This window comes from Pipra filicauda, unplaced genomic scaffold (assembly GCF_003945595.2).
Source record: "Pipra filicauda isolate LSUMZ 115617 unplaced genomic scaffold, ASM394559v2 scaffold70_size2993248_pilon, whole genome shotgun sequence".
Lineage (NCBI taxonomy): Eukaryota > Metazoa > Chordata > Aves > Passeriformes > Pipridae > Pipra > Pipra filicauda.
Window position 1 is genome coordinate 18,361 of NW_024104876.1, and position 26,416 is coordinate 44,776.

Genomic DNA, 26,416 nt, shown 5'->3' on the forward strand with positions numbered 1-26,416 from the left:
TGGGTTCCTGGTGGTGTGATCCTTCGTGCTGTTTAATCCTCTCCCTGTTTATCCAGGCCTGGAAGAAAGAATTCCTGGTTCCTTCAGCCCAGGGGAAGCTGCTCTGGGAGTGTCCAGGGAAGGGCTCCCTGTGCCAGGAGTCTCCGTGTTTTCCTGTCTCTGGAGCGAGTTGGGTCTGAAAGGTGAATTATGGAACAAGCAGCACGTTCTGGATGCTCCCAATCCCATTTCTGTGCCCTGCAGGAGCTGGAGAAGCTCTGGAAAATCCCCTGTTTCTTCTTAGTTTGATCTTTTTGGGGAAAAAAAAGAGCCTTTTTGTTTGGAGGTGGGAAGTGACAGATCCCAGCTATCCCTGTGACTGTGGGAAGCTGTTCCCACTTTTCCTGGCACTCCAGGTCCTTTTCCCAATCCCTCTCCAGCTCTCTGGGAGCTCCAGGATTCCCAGAGAAGGATCCATCCACAGCACAAATCCTGGGGGAGCTTCAGCTCCGCTCGAGCACCAAATTCCCCTTTGAGTGTTGAAAAGCCTCTGGGAAGGAATGGAAAAGTTGGATTCTGGGGGTGGAAAAGGCCCTTTCTGGGGATAGGAGGGTTGGATTTTGGGGATCTTGCTTCGGGTCAAAAGGCAGCCGTGCAAAATTCCTAAAAATACACCAAATTTATAAAAATTCCCAGTAATTCCTTGCTGTGAAGGAATTGTGCTCCCACAATGGAGAGTCAATGACCTGAACCCCACAGGGGCCAATTCCTGTCAGGACAAAGCACCCCTTGATTTTAGGGATATCAGGAAAAGGGGGGACCAGCTGCATCCTCATAAAATTCCCGGGAAACTCCCAGTTAATTCAACTCCACAGCATTTGCTTAATTCCTGATTTCCAAATCCAGACCTTGGACCTTCATCGTCTGTAAATTCGGGGGTATTTTGATTTTAATTTGAGTTTTCATTTTTCAGTTCGTCGTTTCAACGGGGCCTCTGAGGACGTCGGAAAACGGGGAATTAACAATAATCCTGCAGCTGAGGAGCCTCAGACAAAGCCAAACCTCCAGGAAGCAGAAAGTAGGTCAGGATGATAAGGATGAGCAGGGAGGGATGGCATTACCAGGGAAGGGAAAAACAGTGGGAAAGGCATCACCCCACGGCCCTTTTGGGAAGGGAAGGGACAGCTGAGGGCTCTGAGCCTTTTTCCTTAAATCCTGTTATCCCTGGGGATGGCAGAGGGGTGAGGGAGCGGCGGGATGGGAAGGGGGAGAGCTCAGCCTGGGATGGGGCCAGCTTGGGAAATGCTGCAGTAAATGGGGGGTTTGGGGATTAGGGGGCTGGATAAAATCCTGGAGGGGTCTGGGAATGCACAGGATCAGGGAACACTGCGGGAGCATGGAGAGGTCAGAATGGGATACAGGAGAAAAACTGGGAGGTTATGGATTCCTGGGTCTGATTTAGACCCTGGAAAACCCTGCAAAGTACCCAGAAACAGCTAAAAAATCCACATGCATCCCATCTCTCCCTGCCCTCTGGCAGTGGGAAGCCATTCCCTGTGTCCTATCCCTCCATCCCTTGTCCCCAGTCCCTCTCTGGCTCTCCTGGAGCCCCTTTAGGCCCTGCAAGGGGCTCTCAGGTCTCCCTGGATCCTTCTCTTCTCCAGGTGAACCCCCCCAGCTCTCCACCCCTTCCCTGCAGTGAGTGACACAGCTCAGTGTCATCCCTAAACCGGGAATTCCTGCTTTAATCAGCCCAGCTGGTGCCGAGGGAAAAGCTGGAGCTGACCCCACAGGGGGAGGTGCAGGAGGAGCAGCACGATCCCGATCCTGATCCCAGCTGAGGGTTTTTCCCGGGAATTGCACAGCCACGGCTCCGGCTGGAGATTTTTGGCGCATCCCAAACATTTTGGGAGCCCCCTGAGCCCCCTTTGCAAAGGGATCCACAGCCCAGAGCCCACCCAGAGCCACCCCACGGGGTCACATCCTGCACCAGCCTCCTGAGGAGGCCCCGGCTGGGTTTGTGCTGAAGTTTGCAGATATGTTAATTAGCTCGTTAATCATCCCCACCCGCAGCTGTAATTGGGCTCATTCTGCAGGAATCCAAGGAAAAACACTGGCTCTTCCCTTCCAAGGGATGATTTAAAGCAGTGGGTCCCCTCGGAGGCTGCGGGACGTGAACAACCTCACACGGAACAGCCAAGACCCAAAGAGTGGGGTTTCCTTCCAGTTCTGGGGCAGGATAAACCCAGGAACCCCAGTCCTGGCACCCAATGGTAACACAGCCCCCGACAGCAGGAAAAATGGGAAATAAAGCTTAAAAGCTCCGTTTCCATCCCAATTGCCCTCACAGCACCCCCTGGCTCACACACAGGGGTAGAGGCATTTTTCCCTGGAAATCTGGGCTCAGTCACCACACGGGAGGTTTGTAATGGATGGAATTTTAGCAGGATCTGTAGTAATAGGATGGGGGGAATGGTTTAAGCTGGAAGAGGAGGGTTAGCTGGGATATTGGGAAGGAATTCCTGGCTGTGAGGGTGGGCAGGCCCTGGCACAGGTTGCCCAGAGAAGCTGTGGCTGCCCCTGGATCCCTGGAAGTGTCCAAGGCCAGGTTGGATGAACTTGGAGCCACCTGGGCTAGTGGAAGGTGTCCCTGCCCAGGGCAGGGGGTTGGCACTGGATGATTTTTAAGGTCCCTTCCAACCCAAACCATTCCAGGATTCACCTTTGGCCGTTTCCCCCCTCCTGCCCCACCACACCCCTTTGTGCACCCCCAGAAGTGCCCCTGGGGGTCCCCCCACCCCCTCAGGGGGGCCCAGCGCTCCCACACAACCCCGGGAGAGGAAGGACAGGAGTGACCAGGGCTGTGGTGTCCTGAAAAGGTTTTATTCCAGCACTATTCCGTGGTAGCATAAATAACAACGGGCACTGACAGCACGTGGGACGCGACGGGGGCAGCGGGACACGCCGGGGGCACGGGGACAGCCCTGCCCGGGGGTGCCAGGCAGCTCAGCAGCTTGGAGCCAGGGAAAATAGGGATGTATAAGGAAATCCAGCAGTGTTTGGTGTCCTTCCCTGTGCTACAGGTCAAATCCATCCAGCCTGGGATTGTACAACGTGCTGAACCCACCGACGCCCACGGGGTCCATCCCACAGTGTCCATCCTTGGGATCCATCCCACAGGGTCCATCCCTGGGGTCCATCCCACAGAATCCATCTCTTGGGTCCATCCCTGGGGCAGCACCATGACATCCTTCCCAGGATCATCCCAGGGACATCCTTCCCCCTCCCCGTGGCCCTGGCAGTGTCCCAGCAGACAGGAGGAGGGAAAATCCCTCTTGTCAGAGGTGGAAGGAGCAAAAATCCCTCCCCAGGTAGGAACCCCAGCCTGGCTTTTTGTTATTTTGAAGGATATTGGGGCACGTGGAGCTGCTCCCTTCCCGGGCTGCAGCCCTGGGACACTCACAGGCTGCTCCTGCCAAATCCTGGCTGTGCCAGAGCCTGCCCAGCCATGCCATGGCCACTGGAACCACGGGAGGGATCCCGGGATCCCACTGTGGGAAGAGTCCCGGGATCCCACAGTTGGAAGGACCCTGTGCTCCCACCATGGGAAAGAGTCCCTGGCTCCCACTGTGGGATGGATCCTGGGTTCCCACCATGGAAGGATCACAGGCTCTCGCCATGGGAAGAGTCCTGAGCTCCCACCATGGGAAAGGGCCCCAGGCTCCCACTGTGGGATGTGGGATGGATCCCAGGCTCCCACCATCAGACGGATCTCGGGCTTCTGCCATGGGAAGAATCACAGGCTCCCACCGTGGGATGGATCCTGGGCTCCCACCATGGAAAGGCTCCCAGTTTCCCACCATGGGAATGCTCCCAGTCTCCCCCCACACCACCCCCAGCTTTGGTGATCCAGCCCTTCCCACCCCTTCCAGTTCTGCCCCCGCCGTCACATTTTTTTGCATAGGAAAAAGAAATTAATAGCAAGGAAGCGTCAGCTTTCCCGGGAATCCGGATCGTCCCGAGGGGGGGGCACAGGGCTCCTACTCACGGGGAGCCCCCGGCCCCTCGGAGGCAGCGGTTAGAGCGGGATCAGGGCCGGGCACACGCGGATCCATCGGCGCGGGATCTCGGCGGGGTCCTGGCTCCCGGCTGGGTCAGTGGGGACAATAAAATTAAAGAGCGAGTAGAAACAACGAGAGTTTATTTAGAAAACGTCCCTGGGAGTTAATTGTTCTTCGGGCTGTTCCGTAAGTTCTTTAGTTCCAGCTGGAGCTGCCGGATCCGAATGTCCTTCTGAGACAGCTCGTCCTTCAGCCGCCGGATCTCGTCCTGCTGCCGGAAAAACACCCGGAGGAGCTGCAAGGGAAGGAGGGAGAGGGAGGGATGGAGCTGGAGCGACCACAGCGTCCACTTCTCCCCCCTCCCAGCCCCGGAGCTGTGCTGGGACTGGGCCCTGATCCGGCTGATTTTGGGGACAAGCTTTTTAGCAGGATCTGTGGTGATGGGAAAAGGGGATGGATTTAAACTGAAGGATGGGAGGTTTAGATGGGATACTGGGAAGAAATTTTTTATCATGAGGGTGGGGAGGCCCTGGCACAGGTTGCCCAGAGAAGCTGTGGCTGCCCCTGGATCCCTGGAAGTGTCCAAGGCCAGGTTGGACAGGGCTTGGAACAACCTGGGATAGGGGAAGGTGTCCCTGCCCATGGCAGGGGGTGGGATGGGATGAACTTTAAGGTCCCTTCCAACCTAAGCTTTTCCAGGATTCCATGATTCTAAACCAAATTCCTTCCAGGACCAAGTGCTGCTGTATCCCCCTCCATATCTTGTCCCCAGACAAGGCTTTTAATTAAACCCAAAACCAACTGAGGAGCTTCACTCCGCTCCTTTCGGGTGCTCCAGGGTTGAGGTGGATGCTCCAAGGGGCAGGGGAACACCCAGTGCCTCAGTCTGGGAACACAGAGACCTGCAGAGGGGTGGCTTTCCAGGTTCATCCCAATGATGTCCCCCCTCATCCAGCCTGTCCCCCCCTCCCCGTGTCCCACCCGGCCGGGCTGTCCCACCTCGTTCTCGGTGCGGGGCGGGACGTTCTCCAGCAGGTCGATGCCATTGACCACCACGCTCTTCTTCTCCCTCGCCGGGGCCTTGAACACAATTTTGGATGTCCTCTTGTAGCCCTCCTTCAGCGACATCAGGATGGGATCTGAGGGGGCAGAGGGGGGACGGGCTCAGGGGGGGCTGCCCGGCCAGCACCCACCCGGCGTGGCACCAGTGCCACCAGTGCCACCAGTGCCACCAGTGGCATTACCTCTGTTCATCCCACTCAGCCACTCATCCGGGGTCAGGGCGGGCTCCGTGCCCGGTGTCATGGGGTAAATGTCCTCCTGGTATGTCTCGGACTGGAAACACAGGGAAAGAGCAGCCACTCCATGAACCCACCCCGTGGGCAACGGAGAGACCCACGGGGAGGGGATGAACTGGGGGGTGACCTCCCGGGTGGGAGACTTGGGGCACAGGGAGCAGATTTGGGAAGTGCTGGCTGGCACTGGGAGGGGAGGGAGGAAAATGAGCAGCTGCTGAGCTGCCTCAGAACCTGGGACGGGCCCTCCACACAGCCCCGGGTTTGCTTCCCGACACCAAACCCTGATCCGAGATCTGTTTTCCCAAAACACCCCCAAACCTCAGGTGAGACAAGCCCCTTGTTCCCCAGCACTGCAGACCAAGCTGATTTTGTACAACACATACACCAGGAGAAATGTGGAGATGCATTTCCAAAAAAACATTCCCATTAAACCTCAGGCAAACCCCCCCCGGGAATCCCTGGGATGTGCAGCAATGGAGAGGTCTGAGCCTGGTGCAAAGAGACCCAACCACGGGACAGGGCAAAGAGGGGCATGTCCATCCCTCTGGGCCCTTCCCAGACCCCCCCGTGGACTCACCCTCCTGGGCACGATCATGGAGATGGGCTCGATGAGCCCCTTGAGGGTGATGAGTTTGTAGAACCGAAAGACCTCACAGGCCGACACGTCCAGGCCGTGCTTCGGCATCACCCCTGCGGAGCAGCACCACCTGTCAGCCCGGCACAGACACCCAGAACAGCCCCACCAGCACACCCAGGAGCAACCCTTGCCCTGGATCAACCCTTGGCATCACCCCAAGGACCTGGAGCACAAGCTGGGCCACACCAGGTGTGCAGGGATGCTGGGAAAGGGATGAGCAGCCTTTATTTGGGACAATCACTGGTGTCCCCTGCTGAAGCCACGTGTGACAGCGGGAAGGGTGTCCCTGGACATGCACCAACCCCAGCAGGGCTGAATCACCCTGGGAAGGGCAGCACAGGGATGGGAATGTCACCCTGCAAGAGTTGCAGCCGATGCTCTGGAGCTGGAATAGCGCCTGCCAAACCCATCCCAGACCCATCCCAGACCCATCCCAGACCCATCCCAGACCCATCCCAGACCCATCCCAAACCCATCCCAGACCCATCCCAAACCCAAACCAAACCTGAGCCAAACCCATTTGCCTGTGACATTTCATTAAGCACCTTCCATGATCCAGCTTTTCCCTGCTCCCAGCAGAGCAGCAGCAGCCCGGGATCCTTACCCAGTCCTTTCTGCGGGGCGGGGGAGCGGAATTCCATGAGGTAACTCAGGTAGGGCTTCTCGGAACCGATCTCGTAGTAGCGGATGTTGCCGTCGCCCTGGAGCAGCAACGGGAACAGGGACAGGTTATTCCTCTGGGAAATGTGAGGGGGAATAAGGACCATCATAAAGACCAGTTAGAGGGCAGGGATAGGTGGGATTTTGGGAAGAAATTCCTCCCTGTGAGGGTGGGGAGGCCCTGGCACAGGTTGCCCGGAGAAGCTGTGGCTGCCCCATCCCTGGAAGTGTCCAAGGCCAGGTTGGAACAACCTGGGATAGTGGGAGGTGTCCCTGCCCATCCAGGACCTGGATGATGTTTAAGGTCCCTTCCAACCCAACCCATTCTCTGATGACAACCCCCAGCACCACATCCCCGGGCAGTGCCGGGGGGACACGGGCTGGGAATGCCCAGGGAGATGCTCCACACACCCCATACCTTCCCAGCCAGGTACAGCATGTGGGTGTCGGCGTCGTAGAACGGGAAGAGGAGCCCCGAGAGCCCATCGATCTCCTCCTCGATCAGGGGCATGGACAGGTCTTCCTGAAAAACAGGGACAGGGCCTGAGCCACGGGGATGGCCCAGTGCTGCTGCTGAGCAGGGTCCAGCAGGGCTGGAATGGGGGTCCCAGGAGGGATGGAACAGGAGTCCCAGCAGGGCTGGAATGGGGGTCCCAGCAGAGATGGAATGGGGTCCCAGAAGGGATGGAGTGGAATGGAGGTCCCAGCAGGGATGAAGGGGGTCCCAGCAGGGATGGAATGGAGGGGTCTCAGAAGGGATGGAATGGAGGTTCCAGCAGGGATGGAGGGGGTCCCAGCAGGGCTGGAATGGGGATCCCAGCAGGGCTGGAGGGGTCCCAGCACCCACCTGGTCCCACAGGGCGATCTGCCGCGTGTTCCAGCGGGACACGCCCGTGGTGAGCAGCCTCTTGGTGCTGCCCAGGAACACCACCCTGTTGACACGGTGGTTCTTGCAGCTGGCCTCCTGCAGGGCAGGGGGAGCTCTGTCAGCACCACTGACACCCCAGGAAAGCCCCTTCCTTGCCCCCTCTCCTCTCCCAGCTCATCCCTGTGACATGCCAGCTCTGTCCCCAGCAGTGTGGGGACACTGTGACTCCGGACCTGTCCCCTGTGCAAGCCAAAACCACCCATTTCCATGAATATCAGACACCACCTTTACTGAGAACCCACCACCTGCCTCCCAACTGTGACCTCTGCACCTCCCTCTTTAATTTCCACTATTTTCCACAAATCCTTAATTAACAGAGGAATAAACCCCCCCAACCTGGTGGGGGGATGAGGCTTGGGATGAGGCCGAGCCCTCCCCATCACCTCCACCTGATAAAAGAACCCTCCCCAGGCAGAGAATGGCCTGCAGCCCCTGCCCTGTGCCCCTGCCTCACCACGAGCACGTGCAGCACCTCAGGGATGTTTTGGGACATTCCAGCGGGATTCCTCCCCAAGATCTTATTCCCAACCCCCGGTCCCGTGGCACCTGCAGGACCCGCCCGGAGCGCGGCTCCACCACGCGCAGCTTCTTGTCCTTGCAGGTGGTGGCCAGCAGGCTGCCGTCCGTGTTGAAGGACATGCACAGGATCACGTCCGTGTGGCAGTCGATCATCTTCACCGGCTCCCCGATGTCCAGGTTCCAGATCAGGACCTGTGGGAAGGCGCCTTGGAGCGACTCGGCCCCGGTGGAAGGGGGATCCTTCCGGGTCCCTCCCAACTCAAACCATTCCGTGATCACACCCTGGTGACCCCCACCCGTGCCACGAGCAGGGAAAGAATCACAGAATCATAGAATCACAGAATCAGCTGGGTTGGAAGGGACCTCCAAGATCATCAAGTCCAACCCTTGATCCAACCCCGCCGTGGTTCCCAGCCCATGGCACTGATGCCACATCCAGCCTCATCTTAAAAACTTCCAGGGAAGGAGAATCCACCCCCTCACTGGGCAGCCCATTCCAATGGCTGATCCCTCTCTGGAAAGAAATTCTTTCTAATGTCCAACCTAAACCTCCCCTGGCACAGCTGAAGACCCAGCCCTCTTGTCTTGCTGATACCTGGGAGAAGAGACCAACCCCCCCCTGGCTCCCCCCTCCTGTCAGGGAGTTGTAGAGAGTGAGGAGGTCTCCCCTGAGCCTCCTCTTCTCCAGGCCTCCTCAAGGGCATTCCCGGCAGATCCGGAGCGTTCCCGGGCAGGACTCACCTTGTAGTCGTAGCCGGCGCTGAAGAGGATGTTGTTGGTGGTCGGGTGCCACTCGACCAGCCCCACGCGCCGGCTGTGCCCGTAGAGCTCCAGCACGGCCTCCGTCATGTTCCTCTTCAGCCCCCCCTCGGGAATCTCCCAGATCCGCACCTGTGGGATGGGCGCTGGGATGGGTTTGGAAGCCCCAGGACACCCCAACACCCTCCTGGGGGCTCTGAGCTGCCGAATCCCTGGGGTGCCTCCATGGCAGCCTCACCCTGTACCCTCATGCCACAATGTCCTTGTCCCAGGTCCCTGCCCTCTGGCAGTGGGAAGCCATTCCCTGTGTCCTGTCCCTCCATCCCTTATCCAAAGTCCCTCTCCTGCTCTCCTGGAGCCCCTTTAGGCCCCCTCAGCTCTCCCTGGAGCCTTCTCCTCTCCAGGTGAACCCCCCCAGCTCTCCCAGTCTGCCAAAGGCTGATCCTGCCACCCCTTCAGCCGCTCCTCCCTCTCCTCCCCCGCACCCCAAGGGTTGTCCCGTCCATCCAGGAAGGGGGGGCCACAAAAATTAATTCCCAATTATTGCAGTGAAAAACCTGCAGGAGGATTTCCTGCCTGTTTCGAGGAGGGAGACCCTGCTCTTGGGGCGCAGAGGGAGGGGAGCTGTGAGGCAGGCACGGCTCCGAGGCTGCTGCGGCTCCGAGGGACAATTCCAAGAGCATCAGAGGATTTCAGACACAGCACAAGCCGAGGACAAGCCACACAAGCCAAGGACAAGCCACACGAGCTGAGGACAAGCCACACGAGCCTGGTTGTTGAGTGTTGGAGGAGCTGGTTATGAAAGCAGTGGGTTATGAAACAACTGTTACCAAACCTCCTGCTCAGAGAGAGCTCCACACTCCGGAGAGGCTCCTGCAGCACCAGCCCAGGAGGACACAGGGAAAGCTCTACGTGGTGTCACCTCAGCTCTGCGGGGCAGGCAGCCCAGGGATGGGAATAACACATCCTGCATCCCTGCCCAGCTGGGAATCACGGCCAGGGCTCTGCAGCAGCGTCACCTCTGCGGCCTGTCCCGGTTACATCATCCCTTGTGTTTGCCAAAAAACAGGGGAAGTGCCAGGGACGGGCTATTTTGGGCAGGTTTCCCCACGGCCACGGTCACCGTGACCTGGAAATGGATGTGTCGGGATGGGCACAGCACTAACACTGCCCTCTTGGCAGGACAGGCACAGCTGGAGCTCACCCAAAATTCAGCCCAGCCTGCCATGGAAACGGTGCTTTGGGGAAAGGCTCATTAAAAAGGCCCCAGAGGAACAGCCCCAGCAACAATTCCAGCACACGGGGAGAGCAGGAGGGGTGGGACACAGAGGTTTCCTCTCCCAACCCATCCTAAGAAACCTCCTCGATAAAATTGTTCCTGAAACACCACTTTCCACAAGGAAATGGAACCTGCAAACAGGACACGGTGCTGCAAAGCCCCCTGGAGCTCTGCACAGCTCAGTGTGCACAGAGAGCTCCAACACGTGGGAAACAAGGAGCTGAAACACTTCTGGAGTCTGGAGAATTCCCCTGTTCCCCTTCCTGCTTGGTTTGTCCTGCCCTTAAAAGCTCCTTCCCAAAAAAGCCTTCACAGCATTTCAGGAATTCCAGGGCCAGCCCTGCTGCTGGTTGTGCAGTGAGGACAAATCATGAATCCCTTGGAGAGCATCTGGGGAGGACAGGGGCCGTTATCCAAGAGGGAACAGAGAGATGGATCAGGTACAGGTGGATCAGGTACAGATGGATCCAGGTTTGACAGCAGTGGGTAAATCCAGGAGGGATTCCCAGCACAGGGATAACCCTGTGGCCCGTGACAGTGATCCCTGTCCAGTCCTGGGCCTGGGGGAAAAGTTATTTTCCTGAACCTCATTGAACTTCCTGGGAGTGAACAGAGAGACCCCAAAGGTGCAGGACCACCTTTGGGGTGTCATCAGGAGCCCGCCCAGTGCAGGGCTCCCCTCCAACTCATCCCCACGGTGGGGAACCCCCACACTGAGATCCTCATCCCGATTTCCCAGTTTAACCAGGCTCCTGGAGTGCTCCCAGTGCCCCCCACCCCTCCCAGCTCCTCCCCTCCCCGGTGTCTGGGTGTGGAAGGTTCTCCTGGTGGGACCAGCTCCCGTGACTCATGGCTGGGCACAATTTGGCTGTTGCTTGGCATCAATCTCTGACCCCCTCTCCATTCCCAAGATGGATGATGTATAAATAGATATAAATATATATTTAAACATATATTTATCTTTACTTCTATATAATTTATATTTAACAAATAATATATAAGTAAACATAAATCGATATAATAGATATCATAGATATAATAGATATCATAGATATATAAGATATCAATATCTATTTAAACATATATTTATATTTACTTATGTAATTTATGTAGTATAAATTATGTATAAATATATATGCATAAATCTATGTATATATTTAATATATATGTATTTATATGTATAAATATATACATAAATACATAATTTATATATAAATATATATGCATAAATTTCTGTGTATATTTAATGTGTGCATGTTTGTATGTATAAATATATATAAATATATATTTATTATAAATAAATATAAATATATATTTATTATAAATAAATATATATTTATGTGTATATATATAAAAATACATATTTATGTGTATGCCTATATAAATGTAGAAATATATATTTATATAAAAATAAATAATAAAATATAAATATATATTCATATAGAAATATATATTTATATATTTATATGGGTATATAAATATAAAAATATATATTCATATAGGAATAATCAAATATAAAAATATAGAAATATAGAAATATGTGTTTATATATTTACATGTGTATATAAATATAGATATATATTTATATAGAAATAAATAATAAAATATAAACATAGAAATATAGAAATGTATGTTTATATATTTATATGTATATATAAATATACATATATGTATTTATATATAAATAAATAATAAAATATAAATGTATATTAATATAGAAATATATACATAAACATGTATATATTTAATATCCTTAATAATTTATCAAGTATGACTTTATAAATTACATTAAAAATTAAATTAACTATAAATATTGTCATAAAATATTACAAAACATTACATAACTATAAAATGTATAATGATTAAAAATTAATTAAAATCATCATAAATATAAATAAATAAATAAAAATTAATTATGCACCTAGTAATTTTATATTTTTATACCTGCCACATATTTATATATTTCAGTAGAAATGTATCTCGTATATCAAGTGCAGGAACGGAGGGCAGGAGGTGCCCACTCACCGTGGTGTCCTCGGAGCAGGAGGCGATGATGTTCTCAATGAAGGGGTTCCACTTGATGTCCAGCACGTTGCCCTGGTGCCCACAGACCTTGGGGTAGTTGGGTTCGATCCGGCCTGTCTGTGGTGGGGAAGGGAGCCACAAATTAGCAAACCCGTTAAATTTAGGGATAAACTGGGCTTTAAATCGGGCTTTTGGAGGCTGGGAACTCGTCAGAGGGGTGAGAGCCATGGCCCAGCCTGGGATGGGGTTTAGGGCTGCAGGAGCCCCCCAGCCAAGCCTGGGGTTGGTTTTGTTCCATCAGAATGGAACAAAATGGAGAGCAACGAGGCTGGGGAAGGGACTGGAGCACAGGTGCTGTGAGGAGAGGCTGAGGGAGCTGGGGGGGCTCAGCCTGGAGAAGAGGAGGCTCAGGGGAGACCTCCTCACTCTCTGCAACTCCCTGACAGGAGGGGGGAGCCAGGGGGGGTTGGTCTCTTTTCCCAGGCAACCATCAGCAAGACAAGAGGGCTGGGTCTTGAGCTGTGCCAGGGGAGGTTTAGGTTGGAGATTAGAAAGAATTTCTTTGCAGAGAGGGTGCTCAGCCCTTGGAATGGGCTGCCCAGGGAAGGGGTGGATTCTCCGTCCCTGGAGGTGTTTAAGGACAGACTGGATGTGGCATCAGTGCCATGGGCTGGGAACCACGGCGGGGTTGGATCAAGGGTTGGACTTGATGATCTGGGAGGTCCCTTCCAGCCCAGCTGATTCTGTGATTCTATGATTCTATGAAAGCACCCAGGTGAGATTCCCACCATGGATGGGTCCCAGGAGCCCCCTCCCATGGCCCTGGCCAGGAGTCTCCGTGTCCCACCCCATCCCACCACCCTTCCTTTTCCATGCCGGCTCCTTCCCACACCCCCAGGCACTGTGCTGGGAGCGTGCAGACAAAGTAGGTCAGCACCACACACCACTAAATATTTCATGGCCCTCCCAGCACTGACCTCTCCCAGATGAGCTCCCGGCTCCGTTTAACGGGAACAAAGGAACGCGCTGCGTTTGTGCCACAGGAAGCTCCGGGAAACCGGGAGAGAGCTCTGGGCAGGCCCAGGGTGAGCCCCTGCACTGGGGCTGCTGAGGGGGGGTGTTTGAATTAAGGTTTATTTGGATTAATTTGCTCTCAAGGTGAGAGAGATGCCAAGTGCCAGGTGGCCCCGGTGCCGCAGCTCCGGTGGATTCCAGCCCGGAGCAGGGCAGGATCACAGGAAGGTGCTCCAAGGGATGGACCTGCTCTGCCCCAGAGACAGGCTGGGAGAGCTGGGAATGTTCATCTGGAGGTTCTCCTCTCCAGGGAGACCTGAGAGCCCCTTCCAGGGCCTAAAGGGGCTCCAGGAGAGCTGGAGAGGGACTGGGGACAAGGGATGGAGGGACAGGACACAGGGAATGGCTTCCCAGTGCCAGAGGGCAGGGAGAGATGGGATATTGGGAAGGAATTCTTGGCTATGAGGGTGGGGAGGCCCTGGCACAGGTTGCCCAGAGAAGCTGTGGCTGCCCCTGGATCCCTGGAAGTGTCCAAGGCCAGGCTGGACGGGGCTTGGAGCCACCTGGGCTAGTGGGAGGTGTCCCTGCCCATGGCAGGGGGTGGGATGGGATGAGCTTTAGGTTCACTTTCAACCAAACTATTTTGGGATTCTGTGATTTTAAGACTCATGGAATCATTTAGGTTGGAAAAGCCCTTCTAAGACCATCAAGTCCAACCCTTAACCCACCACCAAACCATTCCCTCAGGGAATCTCGGCCTTCCTGGGCTCCACTGGGGGTGGAGCTGCAGGAAACCATCCCACAAGGCACCAGGAAACACAGGCAACCCCCACCCTCTGCCAGACCCCTCAGTAGCTTTAAAACCCTTTCTCAGCTTTAAAATCCTGTCTAATTTTAAAATTCTTTCTCAGTTTTAAAACCCTTTCTCAGCTTTAAAACCCTCTCTCAACTTTCAAATATTTTCTCAATTTCAAAATCCTTAATAATTTCAAAATCCTTCCTCAATTTTAAAACCCTTTCTCAACTTTAAAACACCTCATCAATTTTAAAATCCCTTTATCAATCCAACAATATTTTTCCAGGCCCTGACGAGCCGGTTCCTGCCCGAATTCCTGCCTGAATTCCCGCCGGAGCTCCGAGCCCTCCCTGGGGCAGAGCCGTGTCCTGATCTGGCCCCGCAGCCTCGGGATGTGGTTTGTGGGTCACTCTGGGGATTGAGGTGAAGGACAGAAATAGATTCCTGCTCTCTGGGCCTGCACTCCCTGAACAAACAGCTCCAGCCCCTGATCAGGGTCACTGCTGTCCTCCCTCTGCCCCGAATCGGGGTCACTGGTCTGGATCAGGGTCACTGCTGTCCTCCCTCTGCCCTTCCCACAGTCCGGGACAAACCCTCATTAATTCCCGATGGATTCCCGGGACTGGCTCCCAGCTCAGGAGCCCCTGGTAATGAGGGCACGGTCGGCAAATTCCCCCCCGTGTTCCCCGGGCCTGGATCCTGCCTGGGGGATGTCACCTCCAGCGGGGACAATTCCAGGGGTGGAAGGGCAGGAAGAGCCGGGATGGGGCAGCTGAATCCACCTCCTCCTTGGGCTGCCAACGGCATCCCTTTGGCCTGTCAGGGAGCCCAAACTTTGGGAATTCTGCCCATCGGCAACCCCGTGGCTCAGACCTGAGCTGCCACATCCCCCCCGGAGCCTGAAGTGCCTCCTGGCCCCCACTGAGGAGCTTTTTGCTGCATTTCTCTGGAGCTTCACTTGGGATAAACCAACTGACACTGACACATGGATCCCTGACATTCCCAAACAGCACAAAGGGAGATTTCCTGGGAACACCCCAGACTGGGGGGGTTTAGTGCTGTTAGAAACCAGTTCAGCTTTTTAGGGATAAACCCAAGCAAAGTGACTTTCTGACAGTTTTCCCAGGGGGACCCAAACCTCTGGATGATGCCACAGCCCAAGGGACGGTGCCCTGAAGCCCCAACCCTTCCTCATCCCCCCTCCTGCCTCCCTTCCCTAAATCCCAAACCCTGGAGCATCCCACAGGAAGGGCCACACGTCAGAAACTCAGAATCACTGAGGATGGAAAAGACCTCCAAGGTCACCAAGTGCAACCTCGAACACATCACTATTGAAACATTTAAATATCACATTGAGATTTAAATATGTTTTAAATATTCCTTCTCCTCAGTGGCCCAGACCTCTGGGAAGTCACTGTCCCACCAAACCTGCCCAGTGGGGGACAACAGCCCCCAGTATCCCAAGGATTGCGCCCCAGGATCCCCATTCCAAGGAAAAGCAAGACCTGAGGAGGAGCCACTGAGAGCTCGTGGGCCAAAGCACCAGAGAAGTCATTAGAAACCCTTCACTTCAATAAAAATAAAGTCTTTCTGATGCAGAGAAAACAGATTTGATCCAAAATTAATTTTCCAAAAGGGGTGGAGGGCAAGAGTTAAGAAAATGCTGCTTTTCACTAAAAACCTCTCGATACCTAAACCCAGCATTTTCATGGAAAAATCGGATTTTTTACATTCTACAAGTTTTTCCCTTGGAAAAAAAATAATTCTGCCTTTAATTTGTGGGGAGGGAGAGCTCAGTCCTGTATCCCCCAGGCCTGGAGGGAGTATGGAGTGCCTTGGGTCTCATCCTGGGAATCATATGGAGCAAAGCAGGAGCTGCAGGGATGGAGTTTGGGATGGAAAAACCCCGAGGTGAGACAGAGGAGGAGGGAAACCCAGGAATGTTGGTGCTTCCTTAGTTCTGCCTCCCAGCACCACCCAGTGACCCTGCTGGGAGTTACTGGGAAATGCCCAAATTTATCAGGCTTTTAAGAGACAACACAGAGCTGGGTCAGCAGGGACAGATTTTGGGTTATCAGGGACAGATTTTGGGTCAGCAGGGACAGATTTTGGGTTATCAGGGATACATTTTGGGTCAGCAGGGACAGATTTTGCCCCCAAAAATCCTGAGTTTTGATTAAAAGTGGCCCGAGGGGTGGGTTGTGCCACGCCCAGGGCACCCAGGAGAGGAGAAGGAGCCAAATAAAGGCAGGAAAAAGGGGGAAAGAATGAAAAAAGCCGGGATTTGGGCTGTATTTTGCTGTTTAGTCTCTCTCTGAGGGGCCTGGGCAGCAGCCCTGCCTTAAGCCAAGGTGAATCCTAATCCCTGGATCCTGAGCCCAGGCTGGGGGGGAGCTCAGTGACCCAGATCTGTCCCTGCAGGCCCGGGGTGACGAGCCAGGAGTGGCTCCCCAGGCTCCGGTAGCTCCCAGGTTTTCCATGGAATGGGCTGGAAGGGGCAAACCTTCCACAGCTCCAACCCCTCCCTGTGCTGGAGCAGCTTGGGAAGGGGGGAATGGTTTGAGTTTCATTTGGGGGAGAAAGGACAAGGATTTTGGTTTAATTCAGTGATTTCAGGGCTTGGGGATGGAGAAGGAAACGTTCCCTGGGAACAGCTGGAACAGCAGCAAGGGCAGAGGGAGCAGCAGCTCACGGGAATTTTCCTGTCAAGGACCCTCTCTGGGACCCTCCTGAGCATCTTCAGACTCCAGGGATGGGAATTGTCACCACTTCAGCCCCTGGAAGCAGCACAGCCTGATGTCCCCACGGCAGGAATCCACATTCCCTCTCCACCAACCAGCAGGAAACTCAGACAAATCCTTTCAATACATATATATATATTTCCCAAAACCTGCCCTTCACCAGCTTCCCTGGAAATACAAACCCAGAGCACTTCCCAAGCCTCACATTTCCAACAAGGCTCTACAAATTTTGGGGGAAAAAAACCCAAACAACCAATCCCTTTATTCAGCTCTGCCCTTCGATCCTACCCGGAAAACCTCCCGGCATGTGGATGCCAACATCTCCACAGCCATCCCTGGGGAGAATTCCCCCCCCTCCAGGGAAGGAGCCCCCACCTCCAGCCCCAGGGCCACCCTTCCCAGCCAGCAGCTCCCCCCAGCTGCCCCCTGATCCCTGATTAGCCGTTGGAGCAGGATCAGGGAAGCGCTGCCGGAGCCGAAGGGGATTTACAGGGTTTCCCAGGAAATCCTTGAGTACACACGAGTCTCCAGTGGCTGAGATTAAGAGTAAATACATTTACTGCTGGCTTTTTAAAGGAGGGCTCTCCTCCTTGAGAGCCAAAAGGAGGGAATTACAGGGATTTCCCTGCTCTGGGGAGGATCCCGGGATGGGTTGGGGGCAGGGGAAGGTCACCACAGGTTCATGGAGCTTCAGCAGGAGCCAAGTCCAACAGAACCAGCACAGGGAAGGGAGAAATTGGGCAAACCCTTGGCAGGGACCCCGAAAATCCCAAAAATCCCCAAAATCCCAGTGCCCATGGGAAGGGGAAGGCGAGAGGCGGGATCTGGGAACAGCTGGGAATCACCTCTGCAAGGTGGGATACGGAAGAAAAGAGAGGGGACAAGGGACAAGGTGGTGGAGCTGCTGCACCAGCAGGCAAAGAATTCCCCAAGGAAATTCCCAGGATGCTGCTGCTGGGAATGGTTCTCCCTCCAACAACGGAATAAATGTGAATAAAGGGGTATAAAGAGGGGAAAAGGCTTCCCACTGCCAGAGGGCAGGGATAGATGGGATTTTGGGAAGGAATTCCTCCCTGTGAGAGTGGGGAGGTGCTGGAATAGAATTCCCAGAGAAGCTGTGGCTGCTCCTGGGTCCCTGGAAGTGTCCAAGGCCAGGTTGGAACAACCTGGGATAGTGGAAGGTGTCCCTGCCCATGGCAGGGGGTGGCACTGGGTGATTTTAAGGTCCCTTCCAACCCAAACCATCCCAGGAATCATTCTGTGATTACAACAAAGATCTTTCCCCACCTTTCCTGCTTTTCCCTCCCCAGGACACTCCTCCAGCCTCCAGCAACCAGACAAAAGCAATTCCATGGCTCCAGTTCAGCCAGAGCCAGCTCAGATGGGACAACCACACGAGTTCCCAGCAGGATCACCCCCTGGGAGCGATGGGGCATCCACTGACCTGGCTGGAAGCTGCCCCTGAGAATTTTTAGTGATATAAAGCCATGGGAAAAGAAAATCTCAACACTAAGGAAATCCATCCACACAGCGAACAACGTTTTTCACTGAAACGTCACATTCCAGGCACTGGGAATGTCTGGTCCTGTCAGGAGCATGATTCCAGGCTTCCAGCCTGCTCCCAGGAAGGAGGAAAACCCTGAGCCAAGAGCCAGTTTTCCAGCAAACAAACCCAAAAGCTCAGCTCGTGTTCTGGCCCCTCCAACTGCAGCAGCTCCTGAGCCAGACCTGCATCCCTGGGAAAACACCCCCAGGAGCCACAGCTGCTGCTCCTCATCCCTGAGACACCTGGGAAAGGCAAACAGGGAGGGAAATGTGCCCTGGGAATCCTCCACACCTGCTGGAACAGGGTTTGTGTCCCCACTGCCCGTTTAAAGGACACAAACCCCACAAGCCATAAAATCAGTGTCACTCAACACCATTTTTCCCAGGATGGAGGTTTAAACACCAGCTACTCCTCTGGTGTGGACAGAAATGCTGTTAAATTAAACAGAAATACCCTTAAATTAAACAGAAATACCCTTAAATTAAACAGAAACACTCTTAAATTAAATATAAACACTCTTAAATTAAATATAAATACTGTCAAGGGCTGTGAGCATCATCTGCCCAGGCAGGCACTTGGAATTCCCACTTGGAATAACTATCACAGGAGCTTCTCCAGCCACACTGGACCCACAGACCCTGCATCCCTGTATCCCTAAAACCCCCAAAACAACACACACAGCAGCTTGTGACAAACAATTTGCACAGATTAAAGCCCCGGGGGGATTTCTCTGCACCATAAAAGCAATAGCCAGGCTCGAGCTTGTTAATTAAAAAGACAAAAAGCCCCTCTAATGTCCCTGTTAAATTGGATTATGGACATTAAAAATAAATCCGTGGTCGTTGGTAACAAAAAGCCATTTTTTCCCCCGTGTGGACAAGGTTCCTGTGGATTTTTAGCCGGCAGAGGGGGCAGGAAGGGCTGCACTGAGAGCCCAGCAAAGCCCAGGCTCAACCTCAGGCTTTGCTGCAAACCCAGCCATAAAATCCCAATTTCCCCTCCCACGCTGCTGTTGGCTCAAGAACCCTCATTTTATTCTTGTTTCTTCCTCTGTTCCAAACCAGCATTAAAATTTTACCCTGATTTTTTATTTTTTTAACTAATCCAAGTGTTAAAACCAGCCAGACCCCAGGGCTGGGCTTCCCACAAGGAGCTGCTCTCCTTGGTAAATTCAGGGACACCAGGTGGGAACAGCAATGCTGAAGAATCAGCTTTTTTTATTTTTTAAGCATCAAGTTTATTCTTTTTTTCCCCTGACCAGCTCTAAGTTAAAAAAAACCCGTCTCCTGCAGCCTCAAATCAGGCAGAGAAAAAATCAGAGCAAATGAGTTCTGAGCGAGGGAGTCTCCTGTGTCCTGAGTCTGGAGGCAGGAAAGCTCCAAGGACGTGAGAACTGGTTCAGGGGACAGAGGAACCAGGAGGATTCTGGATTTTTTTTTCCTGCAGAAAACTCCTGGTGCTTCAGAACAGCAGCTCTGGGAAGGGAGGGGAGTGGGGCTGTGACGAGTTTGCCCATTCTCTGCCCAGCCCTGGCAAGGAGGGGGGGGTGACAGGGGCATCCCTTGGGATCAGAAATGGAGCAGATGCCACCAGGAGCTGGAGCAGGGACAAGGAGCCAGGGCAGCATTCCCAGTGCTCCTGCTCGCCAGCTGCCATCCCAGGGCATCCAGAGGGTGTAACCAATCCCAGGGATGCTGGCACTGCTCCCTGGGACACAGGGAATGTCCCATCCCAGGGCACCCAGAGGGTGTCCCTGATGCCAGGGATGCTGGCACTGCTCCCTGGGACACTGGGAATGTCCCCTCCCTGTGCTGGGGGGTGAGGGGACAGGTAAGACCCAGGAGTGTTCCCTGCAGCACGACCCAAAGCCTTCCGTGATTCCAGGATTCCAACCTGCATTTCCCTTCCCGTCACAACCACAGCGTTTCCCTGAGGGACACCTGCTCCTTCCTCCTCCCTCTCTATTTTTATCCTCCTCCAGCTCCATTCCAGGGACCTTCTGCACCTTCTCAGGTGCCCCTAAAACCCTGGAATTATTGTAAGAAGTTGTTTCCCCCCATTCTTTTGGACCTTTGGGATCCAGGTGGGTGTGAGAGCTGCCTGCTCCAGAACCAAGGAGTTCTGGATGCTCTGGGAAGGGTGACAAGGTGGGGATCAGCCCAAGGTTGGACTTGACCTTGGAGGCCTTTTCCAAACTCAGTGATCCTGTGACTCTGTGACCTGCTGTCCCTGTCCCCCCTGGGCTGCCATGGAGGTTTGGGAATTCCATGGGGGATTAGGGGTGGATCTGTCACCTCCATGGGCTTGTGCAGCCCCCCCCAGCAGTGATGGACATCAGTGTCCCACAGCATCCTTCAGGTTGGAAAAAAACCTTGAAGACCATCCAGACCACACGATGGCCAAGGCCACCCATGTCCCCAAGTGCCACATCCATAGGGATTTTAAATCCCTCAGGGATGGGGACTCCACCACAGCATGTTCCAGTGCTGGACAACCCTTCTGGGGAAGGAACGACCTAAACTTACCCAGGCAGAGGGACACCTGAGCCCCCAGGACCCCCCTGCTCACACTCCATGGGCACATCCATCCGTCAGCAGGAGCAAAGCACCCCTGGACACAGTGGGATGAGGGATCTGTGCCCCATCCAGTCCCTCTCCTGCTCTACCCCTGGAGCAGCCCCAGCCACAACAGGTTTGGATTTCAGCTTCCTCCGTGTAAACAGAGACTCCCCCTTCCTGCTCCTGCTTCCTCCAGGCAGATAACATTGTCTGCCTCTGGAAAACAAGTTGTCCTTATCTCCTGTGGGAACAGGGATCCCTCTGGCACGGTGGAAGTGATGCCACCACCCTCCCCTGCAAAGGGGACCTGAGGGACCCCATGGCCACCCCAGCAAGGTGTGTCACAACCCCCTTGTCCCCAGTCCCTCTCCAGCTCTCCTGGAGCCCCTTTAGGCCCTGCCAGGGGCTCTCAGCTCTCCCTGGATCCTTCTCTTCTCCAGGGGAACCCCCCCAGCTCTCCCAGCCTGGCTCCAGAGCAGAGGGGCTCCAGCTCCAGAAGGATGCTCTGTAAGGACACAAGCAGGGATCGATGTCCCTGAGTTCCTTTCCTGTGGAGTAGCACCATCCAAGCAAGGCTGCAGTTTGTTCATGGTGATGGGGCTCGAGCCATTCCTGCTGAGCAGAATAAATGGACATTTTCCATGTGGTCTCCTCTCCTCTCCTCGGACTGAATCCTGAAGGCCGGCTTGGAGCAACCTGGGATAGTTGAAGGTGTCCCTGCCCATGGCAGGGGGTGGAATGAGATGAGCTTTAAGGTCCCTTCCAACCCAAACCATTCCAGGACTCCATGATTCTCCCGTTGCCATGGTTTGGGGAGCAAATCCTCCCCTTCCCGAGGCTCAGCCGGAGCCTCCGCGCTCTCCTTCGCCCACTCCCCGGGGATATTTCTGGCACAAACCCCTCGTGGTGCCAGGGAGACGCCGCTTCCCAGGGGCTGAGGAGCCAGGATTTGGGATCCAGGCAGCGCAGGGTGGGAGGACAGGCTTGGAGAGGACGGAGGAACAAAACACAGCCGAGCTCCGTCTTCCCAACCCACACATCCCCTTCTCGGCTCCACGGATCCCTGAGGAACCGGGATTTCTGCTGCACGGGGAGGGACATATGGGATGCGGTGTCACAGATTCTGGGGAGCTCTGCTGAGCACAACAGAGGGCAAAAAGCAGGAAAAGACTCCAAAAGTGTGGCAGCAAACCCGAGCCCGAGCGGCTCCACGGTATCTGGGTTACCTTCATTATGCTCAGCTAAATCCGGCTGCCAATTAATTAGAGGGCTGCTGATTTCCAAGGAAAATTAGTTTATTCTTAATGAGCTAATCAGCCCCTATTTAAAAAAAAAATAATGAAATTATTAGCTGCTACAAAGGCTCGTGCTGCCACTCGACACGGAGAGCCCAGGTCTGCTCCAGAGGGTGGATTTTGCCAGGATTTCCCTTCGGAACAGGTTGCAAACGGCACCTCTGCTTTTGTCCCACGTTTGCCAGGAAAAAAAGGGTAGTTTGCTGGCAATACTGGGTTGTTCCTGAGGATTTGGGATCGGGAGCAAGTGGAGTGAAGATGGGCATCCCCCCAGCTGGGGCCGGGGGAGCAGGGATGGGGTGGGAGCGCTCCGGGGGCTCACACAAAGCTCCTGCTTCCCCGAATATTAATGAGCCTCAAGCTGTGCTGAGCAATTAAAGCCCTGATTATAATTTCTTCCATCTGTAGCTGAGTCGACTCCAGAAATTAAAGAGGAATTCAGAAGAGGAATTCAGGAGAGGTGGGAATGTTATGCGGGGAAAGTGTCTGAGAGGAATGACGGGGTGTGGAGGGGCTGGGAGGGATGTGCTCCTCCACCCCTCTGGCTCTGCCAGCTTCCCCTCCCAGCTGGCATTCCTGTGGATTTGGCACCGGATTGTGCTGTCCAGGAGCCTGAGGGACACCCAGCTGCTCCCACGTGTGCTGTGGCCAAGGGATGTGGGGAAGGTGCATCTCTAAGGGGAGGGAGTGCAGCTTATCCGTGCTAAAAATGCTCCTGAGGAGGAATGTCTGGGAGCACCCACGGCCCCTCCTGCAGCCCAGGAGCCCAGGGATGGGATGTGGGGTCCAGCTTGGAGCTGCAGGTCCACAGGCTGGAGCAGCATCGGGAAGCAGCAGCGTCAGAGTGACCTTGGTACCCCCAGAGCAGTGCCAAGGGTCAAAGAATCCTGGAATCCTGGAATGGTTTGGGTTGGAATGACCTTAAAGATTGTTCAGTTCCAATCCCCTGTCATGGGCACCTTCCCATTATCCCAGTTTGCTCCAGCCTGGCCTTGGACACTTCCAGGGATGGGGCAGCCATGGTTTCTCTGGGAAATCCTTTCCAGGGCCTCCCCACCCTCCCAGGGAAAAATCTCCCTTTTATCTAATTTAATAAACTCTCTTTCAGTTCAAAGCCATCCCTTCTATCCAAGGAAACACTAATTCCGTGTTCAAGGTCCCTTTCCCTCCTGGAGCTTCTGGGATGAGCTCTGGGGCAGGAACACCGAGCGTGTCCCGCTGGAGCATCAGCTGGATTTATGGGAGTGGAAAATTGCACGAGGAACAGAAGTGTGGATCCCGTGGGATCACGGGAAGGGCTGGGGGGAGTCTTGGCTGCAGAAGGAAAAGCACAACAAAAGGAGGAGAAGGATGTGCTGGAGGCAGGATTAGGGCTCCACAGGGACTTTCTGGGATCTGTGTGGGTGAAACACCAGGATCACAAACCCAGCTGGCATTGCCATGGGAGAGGGCAGAGACGTTCCCAGGGCCAAACTCCCCAAGAGATGCCAAAAGCACTGGAACAGGTGTCTCATCTCTTCCTAAAGAAAACCCCAATTCACTGAGGCAGCTGGAAATCCTCCCATCCCACCCAGGAAAACCTCAGGAGAGAGCAGCAGAGACTTTGAGGAGGGATGGAGATGGAGAAGGTGATGGGGATGGTCATGGGGATGGAGATGGATATGAAGATGGAGAAGGGGATGGAGATGTTGGGGATGGATGATGATGAAGATGGGGATGGACATGGAGATGGGGATGTGGGGATGGGTATGGAGATAGGGATGGGGATAGAGATGGATGGGGATGGACATGGGAATGGGAATGGAGATAGAGATGGGGATGGACATGGGGATGGAGATGGAGATGGGGATAGGGATGGAGAAGGAGATGGAGATGGAGATGGGGACAGAGACAGAGATGGGGATGGAGATGGACATCAGGATAGGGATGGACATGGAGATGGAGAAGGAAATGGGGATGGAGACAGAGATGGAGATGGGGACGGAAATGGAGACGGGGATGGGGATGGAGATGGAGATGGGGATGGGGACAGAAATGGAGACGGGGATAGGGATGGGGACGGAGCAGCTGCAGGTGGGAGTGCCCCGCAGGGCCTGTGCTGACCTGCTCGAGGGGGATGACGAGGAAGGAGCCGCCGCCGGCGCTCTCGGTGACGATGGCGAGGAACCGGGCGTTGACGGCGCAGAAGTGGTTGTCGTGCACGTTCTTGGTGATGGGCACGCCGTCGAAGCAGTGCTCCCGGCTCGCCACCTTCCCGTACACGTTCCGGAACTTGGAGCTGCGGTACTGCGGGCGCCATGACATCTGGGGGAACACGGCGGGATCAGCATTCCCAAAATCCCTCCCCCGGCTCCGATCCCGCTCGTTTTCCCGCTCCCGAGCCGTGCCGCCGTAGGGGGTTACCTGGCGAGGTTTGGCCGACGTGGCACCCCCGGAAAATCCCAAATGTCCCCCCCGGTGCCAGGGAGGGCTCACAAAAGGCGTGGAAAGCCCCTGTGCTGCTGCAGAATTCCAGCTGCTCTCCTCTGGAGCGGGCTCTGCCCGGCTGGGACGCGGCGCTGCCGCTCCGTGTGCACACGACAAAGGAATTACGGCTCCTAAGGCGATGGCTCGGAAATGGATTGGCCTGAACCACGTGGGAGCGGGAATGGGGGCAGGATGGGAGCACTCAGGCAGGAGGGAGCGTCAGGGAGCCAGGATGTGCCACGTTCAGCTGCCTCAGCTTGTTTGGAACAGGGCTGCCCATGGGGGCTGACCTGGAAAACCAGGGATCCACCAGGGATCCCTGGTGCCTGATCCTGGCAGAGCAGGGATCCTAAGGACACACCAGCTGATCCCGGTGGACCAAGAATCCCAAAAAGCCACCAGCTGATTCGGGTGGATCAGGGATCCCAAGGACCAATCAGCTGATTCAGATGGGTCAGGGATCCCAAGGACCAACCAGCTGATCCAGGTGGATCAGGGATCCTAAGGATCAACCAGCTGATCCAGGTAAATCAGGGATTCCAAGAATCCACCAGATCATCCTGTCAAACCAGGGATCCTAAGGACACACCAGCTAATCCTGGTAGATGAGGGATCCCAAGGATCCACCAGATGATCCCGATGGACCAAGAATCCCGAGAAGCCACGAGCTGATCCTGTCAAAGCAGGGATCCCAAGGACACACCAGCTGACCCTGGTGGAGCAGGGACCTCCTGGCTGTGGGGCAAAAGGGACAGTGAGGAGCAGCAGAGGGTCCCAGGGTCTGGGCTGGGAGAGACCTCAAAACTCATCCCATTCCAACACTTTCCACCAGCCCTGGCTGCTCCAAGCCCTGTCCAACCCAGCCTTGAAATCCTTGAGGATTTAACCCAAAAAGGAGAGCAGAGAGACTGGTTTGGGCTGGAGACCTTTCTGCTCTGAAAAAATGCAGCCTGAGGTCCAAGCAAGCACTGGGAATCTTTTCCAAACTGATCCCAGCAGTCAGAGCCAGGCAGGGCCAGGAAAAACCCCCGACCATGGCCTGGGGACAGGCAGGAGCTTCACTAAACCTGACACTTTCCTCTGACTGATGAGTTTTCAAATTGAAACTGGGTTTTTTTATAACATTCCAAAAGCACAAAAACATGTTTTTGTATGTTTGAAGTTCTTGATTTTCTCCCCTATCCCAGGATTTTAACTTTACTCTTATTTCTTCCACCTCTGCTTCCAACCTTTGGCAAAACCAGCCTCAAATTCCACCAAAAAGCCCATTTGCTCAATCCTTTCCTCCCCAAAATTTCCAGGTGCCTCACAGAACATCCCCCAGGCACCTCCATGGTGTTTTGGGAACCATCCCTCCTGTTCACACCTCCAGGTGCTGCTGGGATCTGTCCACCCCGGGCTGCCCAAATCCCTCTCCCTCTGGAGCCCCCTGGGCTGCAGGAGGCATTTCCTACAAATAAACACCCCGAAGGATATTCTGGCTGGGAAGCAAATCCCCATTTTCTCACTGCAATATCCCATTTGAGTGTTTCCATGGGTGATGCTTCCGTTCTGGATGGATGAAAACTTCGAGTTCCCAAGCAGATTCCAGCTTTATTTTTCCTTTCATTTTATTCTCTATTCCACTTATTTTTCTCCTCTGTATCCACCAAAACCTTCCCTCCAAAGAGAGCAGACGGACACATCTCATGGGGCTTCCAAGGATCCAGGGGGTGGGGGAAGCAGCGGGATCCCTTTGGTTTCTGCTGGCAGCCCATGGCTCTGACATGGAAAGATCTTTCCGTCATCCAGCCGCTCCCAAAGAATGTGGAAAGGCCACCAGGTGACCTCGGGGCTGCCAGGAAGAAGGAAGCCA

The 26,416-nt window shown here is 54.3% G+C and overlaps 1 protein-coding gene across 2 annotated transcripts in view; it reads right to left on the reverse strand.

Annotated features, from left to right (window-relative positions):
• Window positions 1-2,841: 2,841 nt before the first annotated feature.
• CORO2B (coronin 2B) overlaps window positions 2,842-26,416 on the reverse strand; it is a 40,433-nt gene continuing 16,858 nt past the window's right edge. For both annotated transcript variants that reach the window (XM_027714707.2, XM_027714708.2), the window contains 11 exons: window positions 24,199-24,399; window positions 12,146-12,262; window positions 8,824-8,973; window positions 8,110-8,274; window positions 7,483-7,599; window positions 7,054-7,158; window positions 6,580-6,676; window positions 5,916-6,028; window positions 5,285-5,375; window positions 5,040-5,179; window positions 2,842-4,335 (listed from right to left, as the gene is read on the reverse strand). In XM_027714707.2, coding sequence (XP_027570508.1) covers window positions 4,204-4,335; window positions 5,040-5,179; window positions 5,285-5,375; window positions 5,916-6,028; window positions 6,580-6,676; window positions 7,054-7,158; window positions 7,483-7,599; window positions 8,110-8,274; window positions 8,824-8,973; window positions 12,146-12,262; window positions 24,199-24,399 — 1,428 coding nt within the window. In that variant the 3' untranslated portion in view covers window positions 2,842-4,203. The remainder of the gene's footprint in view (window positions 4,336-5,039; window positions 5,180-5,284; window positions 5,376-5,915; window positions 6,029-6,579; window positions 6,677-7,053; window positions 7,159-7,482; window positions 7,600-8,109; window positions 8,275-8,823; window positions 8,974-12,145; window positions 12,263-24,198; window positions 24,400-26,416) is intronic.